Source organism: Artibeus jamaicensis, unplaced genomic scaffold (assembly GCF_021234435.1).
Source record: "Artibeus jamaicensis isolate MK-2021 breed Jamaican fruit bat unplaced genomic scaffold, CSHL_Jam_final contig_354, whole genome shotgun sequence".
NCBI lineage: Eukaryota > Metazoa > Chordata > Mammalia > Chiroptera > Phyllostomidae > Artibeus > Artibeus jamaicensis.
The window spans coordinates 45997305-46013716 of record NW_026521803.1 but is presented as its reverse complement, the minus strand read 5'-3'; the positions used below and the strand labels follow the sequence as shown (position 1 = coordinate 46013716).

Below are 16412 nucleotides of genomic sequence, written 5' to 3'. Positions count from 1 at the left end.
GCACCTCAGCTGGTCTTGTCGCGTGGCGCCTGACCATGACCCGTGATGCCCTCTGCATGCGTGTGTGTGTGTCAGAACAGCCCCCGAGCCGGCTCGAGATGAGCTGTTTTTCCCACGAGGAAACGCCCCGAGAGTGTTTGTTCCCCGAGAAACAGGCTCCCCTCCCGTCCAGCTGTTTTCGTGAAACCACTCACAAGGTGTGCGCTGTGGGTGGGGTTTGGGGTGCATTTTCTCTGCTCCGGAAGGGACACAGCCCCTCTCCTGGGAGGTGTCCTGACTGAGAAACCTTTACCCAGGAAATTCTAAATGCACCCGTTTGGGGCTGACACCTTGTTTTCTGTCCTTCCGCAGCTTGATCGGCTCAGGATGGGGAACCACGCGGGGAAGCGAGAGGCCGGCGCTGAGAAGGGCCACAAGGTAAGACGCGCGCACGTCTGTCCCCGTGATGAAACACCGTCCTGCGGGTGGGCGCTGCGGCTCCAAACCCTGGACATGCCAGGGCTGCGTGGCAGGTGGAGCTCTCGGACCCCCAGAGGCTGGGCCGCCCGGTGCCAGGGCCTCTGGGGCCCTCTCCACGAGTGACTGTGAGCTCTTGCAGAGCACAGAGAAACAGAACAGCGCGAAGAAGCCCCTGTGGGCCCTCCCGCCGGCCACAGAGAACTTCTTCCTGCTTCTAGCAGAGCACTCGCGGTTTCCACCTTGCTCCTCAGCTTGGTTCTGAGGCTCTGCTCGGCTGTGGGGTCCCCAGGAGGGTCTGCGAAGGGTGGTTCTCAGCCCTTTGCCCGCTGCACCCCTGATGACAGGTGGCATGCCACCATCACCAGGCTCCTGGGTGCCTCTGTCCCTCTGTCCCCTGCCTCCCTGACACTCACTTCAGGTGATGGGCACACCGGCCTGACACTGTGCAAAGACAAGGAATCACCCTCCTCTAGGGCAGGATTATCGGAGCGATTTGGCACAGCCTCTCCGGGGCAGTGGGGAGCCGGGTGTGTGGGCAGAAACTCCCGCCCCCTGAAAGACTCCCCGAGGTGTGGGAGTGATACCCGGGGAGATGAGACTGTTTGCAGACAGACCAGGGCACTGGGGCCCCGAAGCAGCCTCCCTCCCCCCTCAGTGAGTATAGACTGAGCCTCTCGCTTCCTTCACAACCGCTGGCCCGGCGGTGGACTGCCTGACCCCCCACCGGCTGCTCCGAGGCATCTGGGCCCCTCGACGGCCAGTCCCAGGCACAGAGGGCGGGGGCTGCTCTGCGCTCAGCCCTGCCCTGCGCCCCCTGCTCTTCCCGGGGACCGCACCCGCCGCTCCACGAAAGCCCCTGTACCTCCGAGCAGAAGCTCAGAGGGGAGGGCCTGGCTCCGTCGGCCCTGCTCGCGGGTGAGTCCCGGGCATCCCGGCCTGTGCAGCCCCGCGGGGGCCCCGTGTCCAGCGAGTCCCCTCCCCGCGCCAGGTGACTGCTGGAGGGCTGAACCTGAGGACGCAGGCCGTGGGCCCCAGGTGGGTGCGACTGTGCCCACCGCCCGCCAGGACAAGGGCCCTTCCAGACCCACGTCTTCGTTGCTGCTCTCTCCGCTGAGGGTCCCGCACCACGATGACGTCATGGGACTGGAAGCCGGTGCGGGCGGCACAATGACATCACAGGGCGGGACGCAGAATCGCTGAGAAACTCACTGGCTTTGGTCCGCAGACACCAGCCTGGAGCTCCGTGTCTGTGTTGGGGCCACGGGGCCTCTGAGCCCCAAATTCACCCCCGATTTCCCCTGAGTAGATTGCAGTGTGGGCCTTTCCCAGAGCCGCTCTGCTATCTCCACTTTCTTAGCCAAGTCGCATGGACGAGGTGGCTGTGGCCTCAGGAGATTCTCAGGTTAATCGTAGGACACGCGAGTTGGCGCTGAAGGGACTGTGGGTAGAGGCTTCTCCCTGCAGACGCGCCAACCCCGTCAGGTGCTCAGACCCCCGCGGTGCAGCGGGCCCCGGACGGCAGGTGCACACGGACCCGCTGGGCCTCGTCCCGGAGCTCAGCCACACTCTGCTCCTCGTGTCCTCTCTCCATCTCCATCCCCCACACATCTGCCCCCGCCCCCCAAGAATTCCTCTTGGCCTCAGGGGCCAGGAGGAGACCACCTCCCGACAGGCAGCAGGGGCATCAAAGGGGCAGGGCAGCTGCAGGGTTCTGAGTCCTCCAGCGCAGGTGCGGCCGCCACAGGTCCGGCAGGCGTTCCGGCTGCAGCGGGAACGTGCTGGGTCTGTGACGTCTGCTGCCATGGCCGTTAGACACGCATGGTCAGGAAGCACAGAGCGTGTGGCTAGTCCAGCTGCAGGCCCCCATTCTCAGTGCCATTCATTTTAACAATGTAGATGTAAATAGCCACATGTTCCAGGGGCAGCGTAGCTCCACTGGATACTGGACATTGGTCACCCGGGTCCTAGGGGACCATGGGTAACAGCTCCTTTCCAAGACCATGGGTGTCATGAAACCGGGGTCTGTCCCAAAGCAGAACAGTTCCATCAAAGTGACAGCGACATTTTGTTCAGAAGGTCCAACCCTCCAACAGCCACCAACACACACAAACTGCCATCAGACTCACCGTGGCCGTCAGTCATGAAATGAGAGACGGCTGGGACATGACACAGCATTTCCCCCGAATGTGCCTTTGCGGGGAGACCAGGTTTGGGGGCCCTCGATGGAGTGGAGGTGGGGCTCGTGGGTCCTGCCAAGCACTTGTGGATGTGAAACTCTTGAGACGCACTGAGCTGGCGATTGGGGTTCAGGTGCTGCTCTGGGTGTAGACAGAGCAGGACAAGCTCCGGCCTGATCCTCGGCTCCCGCGCCCAGAGCGAGTCGGAGCAGGTCTCCCTCCCGAGCCTCACCCCTGCGACCACAGCGAGAGCAGAGTGCGCTCTGCGGAAGGGCTTCTGCGCAGACCGGGGCGCGCTCTGCCGCCAGACGGACTCGTCCCTGCGTTCAGCCCGCGGAACCCAAAGGCAGGTGCAGCCTGAGTTCCGGGAACCCCTCCCGTCTACTCCCGACCCTCCCTGCCTTGGCATGCACAGTAGAATGTGGTTTCGCTCAAGACTTCATTTCCACCTTCTCTAAAGTACGGAAAAGGTCAGAAGACAGGCAACAGCGAATAAGCATGACGGTGTCTGGCCTGGACTGCCAGCTTAGGGTGGGACCCGGTCACTGGCCAGGCCCCTCCTCCCAGAGTCCCAGAGGGCGGAGACTCCGGGCCCATTTCCCGGTGAAGGAGGAGCGTGTGTGGGGAGGAGCGCTCGCCAAGCTGGGAGCTTCTTTGGGAAAGTGGTGGAGGCTCCGATGGATCTCGGTGTTTGTCTTTTGTGCAAAATGTATCTCTTCGAAGCTGGACCGGAGGCGCTGCCACTGCAGCTGCGTGGCAGGAGGCGACTGGACAGACAGGTCCAGGCAGACGGATGGCAAGGTTTTGCTCCGTGAAGCCTAAGGCAGCGTGTTCACTTCCAGTTCAGAGCGGAGCTCCCCACGGCCTAACCACGGCCTAATCGCATTCTCAGTAACGGGCAAGGTCCCTTCGAACTGAAGGACGCCCTCACACAAATTAGCTGTAAGTGCGTTTGCATTAAAGCCCCACCTCACACAATCATCCCCCCCTCCTCTCCTCTGTCCCCCTCCCTGTCACCACACTCTGCCTGGCGTGACTGCCGTCCTCGTCCTACTTGACCAGTCGCTTCCAGGAACAGGGGGCGAGATATCGGGACTCCTGAAGTAGAAGCTGGTACGTCCACTTGCAGGACAGGCCTGTGAACAGCTTCCCTGTGGCTCCAGGGATTTGTTTTGCGGTGGCTTGCAAAAGCCGCGTGTAAACTAGCCCTTCGCTCACGCCTTTGCACACTCTGAAGGACGTGACAGTCTTGGTGACAAGAACAGTGACCCTGGCAGAGCCCGGGGCCTTCACAGCACAGCGCTGTTGAAAGGGCCGTTTCTGAACCTCGGGTGACAGCCTCGGGGGCCACCGGGAGCACCGAGTTCCAGCTCCCCGTTAGCGGTGCGGGGACCACCTGCAGACGGAGTGCTTCCTTCTCGAACCTCCGCACTGAGACGCGGCCCCCACAGCACACGCACTGCCCACTCGCAGTGAGTGATTCCATGGGATTCGGGTGTGTTCGCGACGATGCGGGACTACCACGCCTGTCCACGTTAGAACTTCTTCATCACCCGAGAAGGACCCGTGCGCTCCTCAGTGTCAGCCCAGGGTCCGCGACCCCAGCCCTCGGCGGCACCCACGGCTCTGCTGGCTGTCCCTGGACGCCTCCGTTCAGGACGCTGCGTGTGACAGGCAGCCTTTTGTGTCCGGCTGCCTTCACGGCGCGTACAGCTTCCGATGTGTCCACGCTGTGTCACGCCGGCCTTCACTCCTTTCCGTGGCTGAGCACTCTCCCGCTCCGGGGATGGGCCGCGGGCCACCTGGGTCATTTCTGCTAGTGTGACTGAGGCTGCCGTGGATGCGCGCGGACGCGGTTTGGCGTGTGCTCACACGCGTTCGTTTCTCTCGGGTGTACACCTGGGAGCGGATCGGACGAGTCAGGTGGTGGATCCGTGATGGACTTCGGAGCCACCAGACTGTTTTCCACCGCGTCTCCCCACCGCATGGCCGGGGACAGGGGTGCTTTCCCCGCCGCAAATCCTCACCGAGACCTGCTGTGTTCAGTGTTTCTCATCTCGTCCGCCTGGTGGGGGAAGTGGTGTCTCGTCGCGGCTTCCATTTGCGTTTTCTGAATGGAGACAGGTGCTGAGCGTGTTTCCTGTGTTTACAGGCCTCTCGTGTGTCTTCTTTGGAGCGGTGCCTGTTCAGATTCTTTGCCAGTGTTTTTAACTGAGTGGGTTTTGGTTGCCGTCGAGTTGCAGGAGCTCTTGACACATTCTGGACGCTAGACCTTTATCGGGTCTACGATTCGCAGATATTTTCTGCCGTTCTTGGGGTCGTTGTTCTGCTTTCTTAGCAGCACTGACAGCAGCACAACAGTGTCTAATGTCGGGGACGCCTGGGGTCCCCATGGGCCCCCGTGTGGCTTCTCATCTGAGACGCCAGCGCATAGGTGGCACTGCTTTTCGTGAACCGTCTGTATTCGCGCTTCTGGGCCTTGGCCACCACGCCCTCCCAGCTCTCAAACTGTTCTCGGAAAGTGAGTTTTGATGGCGTGATGTGTATCCGCTCGAGACTCGTGTTCCAGCAAGGACCCCACCGCGTGGGGTTGCGGGGTTTGCTCCCTCTCTGATACTGCCCTTGGTCTAGACCAGTGGCCACCCACCCAGGTGGCCCGCCCCCTGACCCTGGGTGGGACACATGTGTTCATGCCTCCCAGAGGGCAAGACCAAAGGTGCTGCTGAGCCCCCCACAGCACACAGGACAGCCCACGCCCCCAGCCTGGGCCACACCCACGCCAGCATCGAGAAGCCCCAGCTGGCCAGACACCGGCCTGCCCTGTGTGGGAGTCCCGTCCGGCTCTCGCTCCACACAGAGGGGACCTGCCTCTGAGACGGGCCACCCGACGCGGTCCTGTCTCTCCACGTTCTTTACTTCAGTCCCCAAAGCTCTCAGTGGGCTTTCGTTCCTTACGCCAGGGCAGCTTAGAGCAAGAATAAAGACGATCCTGCTTTTTAGGGAACGAACCCAAAATGCTGAGTACTGAGCTCCGTGTTATAGAAATGGTTTTTATTACACACACGCACAGTGGAAGGACTGAGATCTGACTCAGGCAGGGGCCACTGCAAAGGAGAGCGGCCTGGCCCCTGCGTCTCAGGGGGCCCCGGCTCCCTGGGTCCTCACGTGAGGGACACCAGCTGCCTCCCAAACTGTGGGCAGAGTTTAACCCCCGTCCCCCGAGGCCGTTGGGGGCAGTTGGGGATCTTGGGTCTGCGCTAATTAGGTGGAAGCAGGTCCTCGTGGCCAGCAGGCCCTCCCCTGGGCTGCCGGGGGACACCGAGCGCCCCTCTGTGGGTGATGTTCACAGTCCCAACCGTGTCAAGGGAGGCATTTGAAAGGCAACGTATCTTTAGGACCTACAAGAAATAGCTGCTCGTATACTTAAAGGAAACTTCAAAACCCTTCCCAGTAGAGCCGACAAAATCCATCCCGCTGTTTCTGTCCGGGTGGGACACTGGGAGCCGTGAACTAGGAGGTGCCGTGAGCTTGGCGGGGAGGGGCAAGGCTCTGGCTGCACCGAGAGTCCTGGGTGGAGTGGAGGGAGGCTTCCCTGCCCTGCCGGTGGTGACCAGAGGGACACCAGGCCCATGGTGGGGTGCCACCGGCCCTGCCGCTCCAGGCATTTCTAACTCATGGGAAGGAAGACTGTGGAGTGAGAGAAGAGGGATGGGCGGGCAGCAAACCACTCCGTCGGTCACGGATATCGGGTCGCGCTGCTGAGCAACAAGTCTCATCTACATAGGAAATGCTTTTAAAGCTGCCTTCAGCATGAGCATTTTTTCTCACTGCACTGTCCCCAAAATTGTTATGGACAAGTAAGTGGGCTCTTAGGTAGGTCAGCTCTCACATCGTTAGGCGAATGGAGGGAAAATAGGGACAAATGATTTGGAGACAGAAACCGTAATGGCTTCAGATGCACTTGGACACCTGCCGGCACAGACCCAGCCTGGGGACGTGGGCAGTGGGGACAGTGCCCAGGGCAGCTGGGTCCGGCGCTGGCCCGTTGGATCCCCGCACGATTGGTTACTCACAGGAAGCTCTGAATTCTTCATTGTGGAGATTCCACTGAACCTGACACGCAGCAGCCCCTTGGTTCTGTTTGTTCTGCTTGTAGACACTTGGCTTGTTGAGAACCTGTTGTTCTCAGGGACCTTCCTATTCTCGTGGGCGGACAGCGGTATCAGGCCTCGGGAACAAGCCTGTGTGTGGACAGAAATCAGTCACCAGGTTTCCACGGGCGGCACCTGCTTCCCCTGCCCTGTCCCACCCACCCACCCAGTGCACGTCCGTCACCGGCGTTGAGAGGGGGACGAGACCCGAGGAGGCGGGTTCAGATGAAGGGCCTGTCTGTCCCCCACCCTGTTCCACCTGTGGCTGCTCTCAGTCAGGAAAGGACAGCGGACGATGACATGTGGCTGCAGGTCCCAGGGTGCACCAGCCGGGTGTGAGCGGCTGGATGTCCCTGCCCGCCCTGCCTGAGCCGGGCCCGGGCTGGAGGCTGCAACCGCTGACCAGCCTCCTCTTCACTGTAAACGTCCGGCTTTCACTGTGAACCTGAAACACCCATCACCTCTGAGACCCGCGTGACTTTACTCAACGCCAAGAGGCAGAGACGCCGCAGCTCTCACAGGAAGAGGCCGTGGACTGGGAGGGTCGAGCTGATGTTAGCTGTTAACGCACACACAAAAAACCCTCCACGTGAACAAAATGGTGGCCGAATTGTATGAACGAACGACTCCTCCAACAAAACTGTTCACTTTGTGCTCAGTGAAAACCACACTGGTATCAGCGTAGAACAAATGTGGAACAAATACGCGGCCTGAATTGATAGCTGAGAAAAGAAACCACCAAGACATTGTTTTCCGTTCCAAGTTCCTTCTCTTCTAAAACGAAACAGGAAGGTCTGGAAAAGTAGACAGGAACCTGGGTCGGCTCCCTCTGCTCAGGGAGATGCCGTCCGTCCGTCCGTCTGAGCCGCCCTCACTGGGTCCCGCCCGCTGTGAGGTCCGGGGACAGCCAGCTGTGGAAGGCCCGGTCCCCACTGTTATCGAACCGTGTGTCTGTGCCGCTGTCAGCTCTCCGTGGGGGGTGGGGTCAGGAAGGGCACAGCCACGGGGAAGGCACCGAGGGGTCAGGAGGCAGAGGAGGGGCTCCAGGCAGAGGGACAGTGAGGTTTTTGTGGCTTGTCCTCTGAGAAAGGCTGTGGATGTTTGTCCCCGCTCCCAGGGGGGCCCTGCTGTGCCCCGTCCCCAGCGATGCCGAGAACTGTTCTCCACGTTGTCAGTATGTTAAGAAAGCAGGGCTGGGGTGAGAGTGTGCTCACGGATTGTATCCGGCCTGACAGTCGGTGTCTTTCGTGTGAAAACACACCCCCCCGACGGAGAGACGCCTGTGTGCTCGGCAGAAACCCCCGGCCCCCACACCGGGGCTGCCCCCAACCGGGAGGGAGACGCCCCCTCGAGAGCGGGGCCGACCGCCCGCTGCGGCGCGTGTCAGCGCAGACGTGCAGGGAGCTACTCGTGGCTGAAACTCTGTTTCCTTTGTCCCCAGGACGGCGAAGCCACCAGGGCGGAGGCTGAAAGGAAGAGGACCCCCCGAGGACTGTCCCGGGAGACCTCGGGGGACAGCGTGTTCGGTACGTGACAGAGTTCGCTCGATGGCCGTGCACACACGCACCCTCATCTAGGGGCGGTTGTGACTGTTTCGGGTGCACGGGTCGTCTGCACCCCGTCCTCCCCACTGGAAACTCGACCCAACAGAAACACGCGTGGTGAGCCCTCCCCCAGCTGCTCATGAGCCCTTCTCCCCAACGCGACCGCCCCTGGGACCGTGGGGTCTGTCCCCTCCTTGTTTCTGCCTGTTTTGGTGTGTTTTGCCCACTTTTCTGTGCACAGGCACTGGGGCTTTCCCAAGTTTCCCTTCTAGACGCTGTTTCTCTGATTTGCTCATCTGGGGGTGGGCAAGAGCAAGCCCGACGGGCGTAAAAAGTCACAGAAGAGGAAGAGGAAGTGGCCCACGGCCTGGGGGCGCGGTGTTTTCACCCCACGGGGACTCAGGAGGCGGTGGGAAGTAACTCCTTTCTGTAAAGCTGTGCCTCTTCCGCCTGTCCGGTGACCTGAGTGGCCCTCACATGTGGCTGCCCCTGCTCCCGGGGCGAGTGGACGGGGTCCAGCGTGGTCCTCACCTGAACACACTGGGCCCCCCTTTGTCCTCGGGACAGCGATGCTGGGTCCCCTGCCCAGGACCCCCGAGCAGGCGAGGCTCCAGCCTCCTGAAGTGGCCAGGGCAGGACGCCGTGAAGCCCGAGGTCCCTCGGGTCCCTCCCAGGGAGCAGAGCCACCGAGACAACGTCCCCGTCCCCAGGGCCGCCCAGAGCCACGTCTGCGTGGGAGTTACTTCAGGAACAAGTCCATCTGGGAACCTCTGAAATGAAAGTCTCTTTACACTGTGTCTCCACTCCTACATTCCGGCTACACGTGTGTACAAACAGGAATGACGACATGCAAACGCTGGTTTCAGGTGTTGTACGTGAATAAGAGTGAGCTTCAGAGTGACTCTGGTCAAGCGTACTCATTTCTAAAGCAAACCTCATCTTCCTCATCTCTCTCCTGGTTCATACGTGTTAGGGTTATTCATAGCCATGTCTGCCCTTCTGTCACTAGCAGGCACACACGGCATGCACGCACATACGTGTAATATGCCTACTGTACCCCGTGACCCAGGCCTGTGAGAAGCCCGGCCCTGGAATGAGGAACATGGCCCAGCCCGCGGGGCGCCTTCCCTGGCCACCCTCTGGCACCTGCTGGACTGGATCCTCAGCCCAGAGAACCGCCGCCCGGGATTGGATGCGGAAGCCAAAGGAAATGCAAGTATCTCAGTCGTGTTCACACTTGAACTTGTCTCTTCATGGGAAGAATGGCCACACGTGGCCTGCGGGGTCCCTGGGACTTCTCAGAGCCTGAGCTGGAGCCTGTAGGTGGGAGGGGTGTACCTGCCACGCTCTTGGCCGACCAGGGACAGGACACAGGTCCCCACCGTCACCCCTGTGCACGCACAGCTGACACTGGACTCAGGCTGGGTCACAACAGAGACGATGGATCTGACGACATCCTCCCTCCGTCTGACCGAGAGCAAGCGGCCTGGGTGTCTCCGTGGTTCCGTCGTGTGCCCGGCAACCCCAAGGAAGGCATGCGGGGCCGCCCCTCGGAGCTGCTGGGCACGGCTTTCGAACCTGCTGGTCCGGGTTCCGATGCTCCCCCGGCACCAGAGACACCCCGCTCTGCAGGGCAGGGCCGCCCGGTAACAGGCGCCGCCCCTCTCTGGCCGTCCATCTTCGCTGCATAGTATTGGAGACTGTTCGTGCAAACTCTCATTAAGTTATGATGTGTCCCACGAACATCACTCCGAATGAAATCAGCAGTCCCCTCCACTTGACAAAAAGAGAAAAAACAGGAGTCCGCCTGAGGGCCACGTTCTCAGACCGCGAGTCCCCCACTCCCGTGGGCCATCTGTCCGAGTGCCAGCAGCCTCGGATCCCAGGAAAGAGCAGAGGCCGGTATCCGTCACCGATGAGTCTCTGCGGGTCACATGGCCCAGGCTCAGTGTCACACTCAGCGGGTCCCAGTCCCCGAGGACTGAGCTGCTGGCCCTGGGGAGCGGGTGCGCGGCCAGGCGGGGGCGGGGCCCTGCTCCGAGGCCCCACCACGGACGCGGCCCCTTCCTCCGGGCCCACCGCTGCCCTGCCACGCGCTCCAGTTTTACTTGCTTTTCCATTTCGTGGGACGGTCCACTGCAGGACTGACTTAGATCTGAGCAAACACCACACTGGAGCTCTAACGCTCCGTGGGACCGACCTCCTGACAGCGACACTGCAGAGGGGCGTCGCCTGGGCCACCCAGAGGGAGGGCACACTTCCGGGGCGTCGTCCGGCTGTGGGGAGGGCGCTGTGCTGCCGTAGCCCTGTCCTGGGCTTTTCTGACCCTCACACCCGCACATGACGCAAACCGCCCTCACCACCGGAGAACCAGGCGGGAAGGCGGGCGCCGTGGCCCACCCCGCCCTCCGAGCTCCCTCACCAGGGGCTCCATCGCGGGCAGCCCCTCCTTTGTCTCACACGATCTCTGTTCACAAAAGAGCCACCCAGACCCCATGGACTGAGGCCAAGCCGCCCTGCGGGCGTCCCGGTGACCACGCAGACAGGTGGAGACCAGGGGGCAGTAGGCTGCCCTGTAGACACAGGTGGGGACTGCGCTGGGCGGTGATCTCAAGGACACCAGAGGTCCTGCTGGCGTCCCCCATTCGCTGAGGCCACACCAACCTGTCTCGGGGGACACTGGGGTCAGTCAGCTCCTGCCTCGCCTTCTAAACCTAGGAGAGGGAGCCCCTCATTCACTTTCTCAGGACAGAGGTGTCTCCAAGGCGGACAGCTTGCCCCCGCGGGCCCACAGGTGAGAGAGGTGCACAGGGAAGGTGCCCAGGGTGGCCTGTGCCCCGGCAGGAGTGGAGGCCAGCTCACCCGCCATGCCCTGGGCTGGCAGAGGAGCCCCGCCCCCCAGGTCCCTGGAGGCCGGTTCCTGGGGGCAGTGACGGCACCTGCGGGGCGGCCCTGTGGGGCGAGCAGGCCCTGCCGCCCGCCCTGTGCACCTACTCCCAGGTCCTGGCCTTCGAAACGCCCGAGTGCTTCGGGGTCACTTAAGGGCAGCGGAGCCACAATGGGACAACTGAACGATGTCCAGAACAAAGAGGGACACAGACCTCACCGTGGCACAAACAGCAGCTGTGAAAGGCGTGGCTGGGGGCACTGGCCGGCCCGGCTCGGGACCCAGGACTCAGGGCCCTCGTCGCCGGCTGGGCCTCGGCCCCGGAGTGAAAGCAGCCACGCTAGGTTCCCCTCGGTGAACGTTGCCATTTCTGATCTCCCTCCTGCTTGTGGGAGCTGCAGAGTGGCCGTGGCACCGTCTCTCCCGACTCCTCCACCGCCGCCCATGCCCTCCGCCGTGTCGGAGGGGCGGGGACCCTGAGTCGCACTGGTTCCAACCACGGGACGGGTGCCCAGCCGCCCCCAGCCGCCCCCAGAGCACAGGCCTCGCCGGCCTCCTGCTCCAAGAGCACCGCCATCACCGTTTGCTGAATGGAAGAAACAAGCCTTTGAGAAGGAAAACAGAACAGCCCGCTGCGCTCTGGGCCCCCCCCATCCCACTGCTGCCTGCCCCTCAGAGGCCAAAGGCCCCGGGGAGAGTCAGGTCCTCGCCCCGCCCAGACTCCTGTCCTGCGTCCCTGCTGCGTCACCACCCTGTCACCATGTCCAGCACCCCAGGTTCAGAAGCTGCCCTACACCTGTGCCAGCAGGGACCTCACGGCAGCTGCACCGTGATAAAACTGCTGGGCCAGGGGGGCGGGGGGCTTTCACCACAGACATTGGATGTGACACGGTGTCAACAGTTGTAACTCTACCCGTAAGGGTACAAAGGGCAGCTCAGAGCTGTTTGGATCATCACCAGCCAGTGAGACTTGTGCAGGTAAAGTGATGTCATCTCGGCACATTGAAGTCGGAACGTTCCGTTCCGCTGGTGGACACAGCGTGTCCAGGCCGTTCTCCCCTCCGGCGGCAGAGCCACGATTTCGCAGGTGACAGGTCGTGTGCCGAAGAAGGCCGCCCCTCCACCAGCAGCGACCGCGCCTGCGCCGCTGGATCTTATGTGGTATCTGATCTTAGTAGGAAATTCGCCTCTAGTTGAAACTTCTTTAATTGCTTCAGAAACTGTGTTAATGTTCCATTCTTTCTGCTGGATCCTCTGCTACGAACCACGGACGAGGCGGCCGGGGCCGGCACAAGCCCAGGGCGGCCCTGAGAGCCGAGGCCCCAGTGAGCGGCGGGCACAGGGGAGCCGCGTGTTAGACGGATACAGGCAGATCCGTGAGCGACACATGGAAACTGCATGTTAGGTGCTGACAGGACCATGAGCAGCACACAGAAGCCGCGTGTAAGATGCGAACAGGGAGGCCCCTGTGCCCCACAGTCCCCTTGGTGCACTTCGGGCCTGCGTGGAATCGCACGGGTAAACCCACACCCTCAGCACAGCCCCAGGTGACCACACAGCCCACTGCAGCCCCCGTGGGGGTCCGAGCGTCACCCGCTAACTCGCACAACTCCTGCTCTGCAAGAGGACATTCGTAGAGATTCAGGAGAAGGGACCTTGTAACCCACTCCAGCCCCCCCACCCCGGGGCCTCCACGGGTGGGTGACCCACACGACAGCGTCCTTCACCTGCTCAGACACCAGAACCCCCTGGAAATGAGCCAGGACCGGTAGGGAAGGACGTCGAGGTGTGTCCGCGGTGAGAGTGGGAAACGGCACAGTGAGACTCAGGAGGATTTTCCCGCTGGGGAGAACTTGGACAGGCACACACATTCACGCTTGTGTGTGTACGAGTGTATCAGGACACGGGCGTGCTGACTTCCTCCATCCGTAAATGATTCCCTTATGGAGTCAGCAGTGTATTCGAGGTGCTCCAACAAAACTTAAATACGGATGGTCGTAAGGGCTCATGGTTAGGTTTGAATTCTCACCAGTGAATCCTTTGAGGCATCTACGAGGTGAATAGACAGGGAATGTAGTTTACATTTCTTCACTCGGACACCCTATAAAATGGAAATGCTGTCTGAGTACGTGGTCCTGAAAAATTTCTTCAAAACGACTTCCAGGAAAGGAAACAAGCAACCCCCCTAAAGAAAACCCTCTAAGGAACCAGCGTGCCCTCGGCTGACACAGCGGCGCCTAGAGAGCCTTGGGGCAGCGGGGACCATACTCTGAGGATCCGGGAAAGCCTGCCTCGCTCCTGCGCTTCTGGCCGAGACGCGCCTTCTCTCCGTCCGAAGGCTCCCAGCTCCCTGCCCCGAGTTCTTTGTCAGCATCACACTGGACGCGCCTCTACTTGAAGGGTTTTCGAGTTCCTTCTTCTGTCTTTGGAAGACGGCACCGGCCTCCGCCGGCTGGTACCGGCCGCACCGCTGGCAAACTGTGAAACGCTCGGAGCCCAGCGGCTGTGAAAAGCAGGCATTGTCCCCACTCCTGACATTTGGCACCATTGTTCCAGTGGCTTCCAGGGACGGAAGGAGCTGCAGGCCCGATCTGCAACTGTCCCCAAGAAAAGACTAAGAGTCACCCTCTGGTGAGCAAACCACCCAAGCGCCAGTGCAGTGATGAGGTTTCACCTTGTAACCCGTGGGTCACACCCAACCTGCAGAGCGGGATATGTAGAGGCGGCCACGGATTCTGGTAGTTTCCTGGGTAACAAATGATAAACGTGTCCTCTGAATACCTGCAAATGCTCTTAGGAGTGTGATGGTTCAACTCAGTACTGCATTTCAGCCTGAGAAGGGGCACCCTTCAAAAGGAGCTAAACCTGAACTCTTGCCCCCGTTCATCTGACCACAGCGAAGCCGGAGCGGAAGGATCCATCGCCCGGTGTCAGGCCCTGGATCCGGGCCCTGGGCGGGGAGTGCAGACAAACACCCGCTTCTGCTCCCCTCCCCCCCACTTTAACTCGGGGCTGTTGCAGGGACGTGGTGACGTCCGTGTGGGCAGCACACGCGGGCTCCAGAGAGGCCACAGAGAGAGACGGGGACGTTGGTCTTTCTTTATCGCCACAGTGGCAGGGCCAGCCCAGGCGTGGGTTCCTGCCGCTGGGACCGGTGGTGACGCCCCATCCTCCTGCTGGTCACAGACAGATAACACAGGTTCTGCCGCGCGAACCTCTTTGGGGTTTTTCTCCCCAAAACTTTGAGTGGCAGTTCTTCCCAAACAAACCGTCTTGTGTGATGTGATGATCTGGCAAACAGACCTCGGAGCTGACGGGGAGGAGCAGAGACAGGGCGGGGCACCGGGAGGGGTCGGTGCGCTTCCTCCGTGTCCCGGGCTTCTAACTGACACGCGGCTCTGCGTTAATGATTCCTCAGGGAGCAGAGCGGTGTGTCTGCTTTAAGAAGGTGAGCGTGACGTGGAGGAGCGGTCCGTGCCGCTGCAGCGAGCCGTGCGGCATCCCAGCGCCCACGCAGCTCAGAAACGCGCTTTCTGTGAGGGCGTCACGTGCCTGACATTCATTCTGGGGGCGGAACGGGCGCTCCGAGTTCACTCTGGGTTTCCTGCTGGTCCTTGCCCGCCTGGCTGCCTGGGACAAACGCGCACAGGTGCTCCTTCCACCCCCTCACTGGCCCTCCCAGCCCCCCTCCCGCCACCCCCGTGTGAGTGGCTATGTCCCCAGAGCAGCTCCGACAGCCAGGCCCGGGCCACTCACCCACATTCGCCTCCCGGGTCTGGTCCTGGGGCCCCCGCCAAGGCTCCGCAGAAACTCTGGGGTCTGAATTCAACAGACCTCACCCCAGAGGGCCGACGTCCTTTCCCAAAGCACACCTGGTGCTCTCGTGTAAAAAATAACCGTCATTCAGTTCACTCATGAAGTGAAGCAAATACGCTTGTTTAGCGTCGACGGGCAGGTCCAGCCCGAAGCTTCGGCAGCGCAGGTGACCTGCCCCCACGGCTCTCAGCGCACAAAGGGGAGCCGGGCAGACGAACGCCCGGGCTCCGCTCCCGAGACCCAGCCTCTGCGGGTGTCCGCCCCTAACCGTCAGGTCCGAGTCCCACCGCGGGCCGCACCGACTGACCTCTCCCCAGAGCTTCAGTGAGACCGCGGCTCACAGAGGCCGCAGGCTTGGCCAGCAGAGGGCCGGATGGCGACCCTTTCGGGCTTTGCGGGCCTGCACTTGGGTCCTGCTCACCCGACTGACGCGGCCCGGGGAGGGTCAGGTCGTCTGGGGCGCATGTTTCAGCTTCTCCTGCGGCATGTCCCCCCACAGAGGGAAGCAGGGGGGCATGGGACATCCCCCGAGTCCCTGCAAAGGACAGTGGGCCCGTGCCTGGGGTGGGCAGTGGACCTGAGATCCCCAGAGCCAGCTCAGGGCCCCTCCATCTTTCCAAGCACCTGGGAAGAGGCCCCTGCATGGCACAGGTGGCTGACGGGGACCTGATGGCCGGCAGGAGGTGGCAGCCACAGGTACAAGATTCTTCTCAGCCATTTGCAACCCAGCGATTCCGGGGGAGTTTCAGGGTGTGGTATTGTACCGGGTGAGCCTGGGACGTCCGCGCAGGTCAGAAGCCAGGTCTTGGCTTCCTCCTCCCCCGTGATAAAGCCCGCGGCCACCGCTCACAGGGCCCGGCGGGGTCTCTCTGGAAGGACCACAGGGACAAAGGGCCGGAAGGAGTCCCGGGGAAGGCAGTGGCCAGGCCGGGGGCTGAGAGCTGGGCTGGGGACCGCCTGCTTCCCTGTGGCCGAGGCGAGTCGTGATTATCGGGCAGAGTGGCCGTGGGGCACGGGCCACTCGGCCGTGAGGACTGGGCTGTGCGTTTCACCTCGGCATCGCCGCACCGCCTGCGCATGGGAAGCTGAGCGTAGGGACCGGCCTCCCTGCCGTGTGACGCAGGAATTCAGACCCCGAGACGGGCACTGTGGACCCCCGGCCGACCCTGCTGTGGGAGGGCTCGAGGGGTGAGCTCTTCGGAGAAAATAAAAACTACATGTTCTGGGCACACAAAGGAGGCCTCAGTGGGAGCGGGGTGGGCGGATCAGACTCGCTCGTGAAAGGTTTTAAAGAGACCTCCCCGCGAGCCGGGCGGGCGGCCGCATGCCTGTCATAGATGCAGGATTTCTGCCATAGCAAGTGCTCGGCCACACCAAG

General features: G+C 61.8%; 1 protein-coding gene across 1 annotated transcript in view; it reads left to right on the top strand.

The window, feature by feature from the left end:
• MBP (myelin basic protein) overlaps window positions 1-16412 on the top strand; it is a 62764-nt gene that overhangs the window by 16586 nt on the left and 29766 nt on the right. Inside the window, 2 exon segments of the mRNA XM_037145872.2 lie at window positions 352-417; window positions 8229-8313. Coding sequence (XP_037001767.2) covers window positions 367-417; window positions 8229-8313 — 136 coding nt within the window. The 5' untranslated portion in view covers window positions 352-366.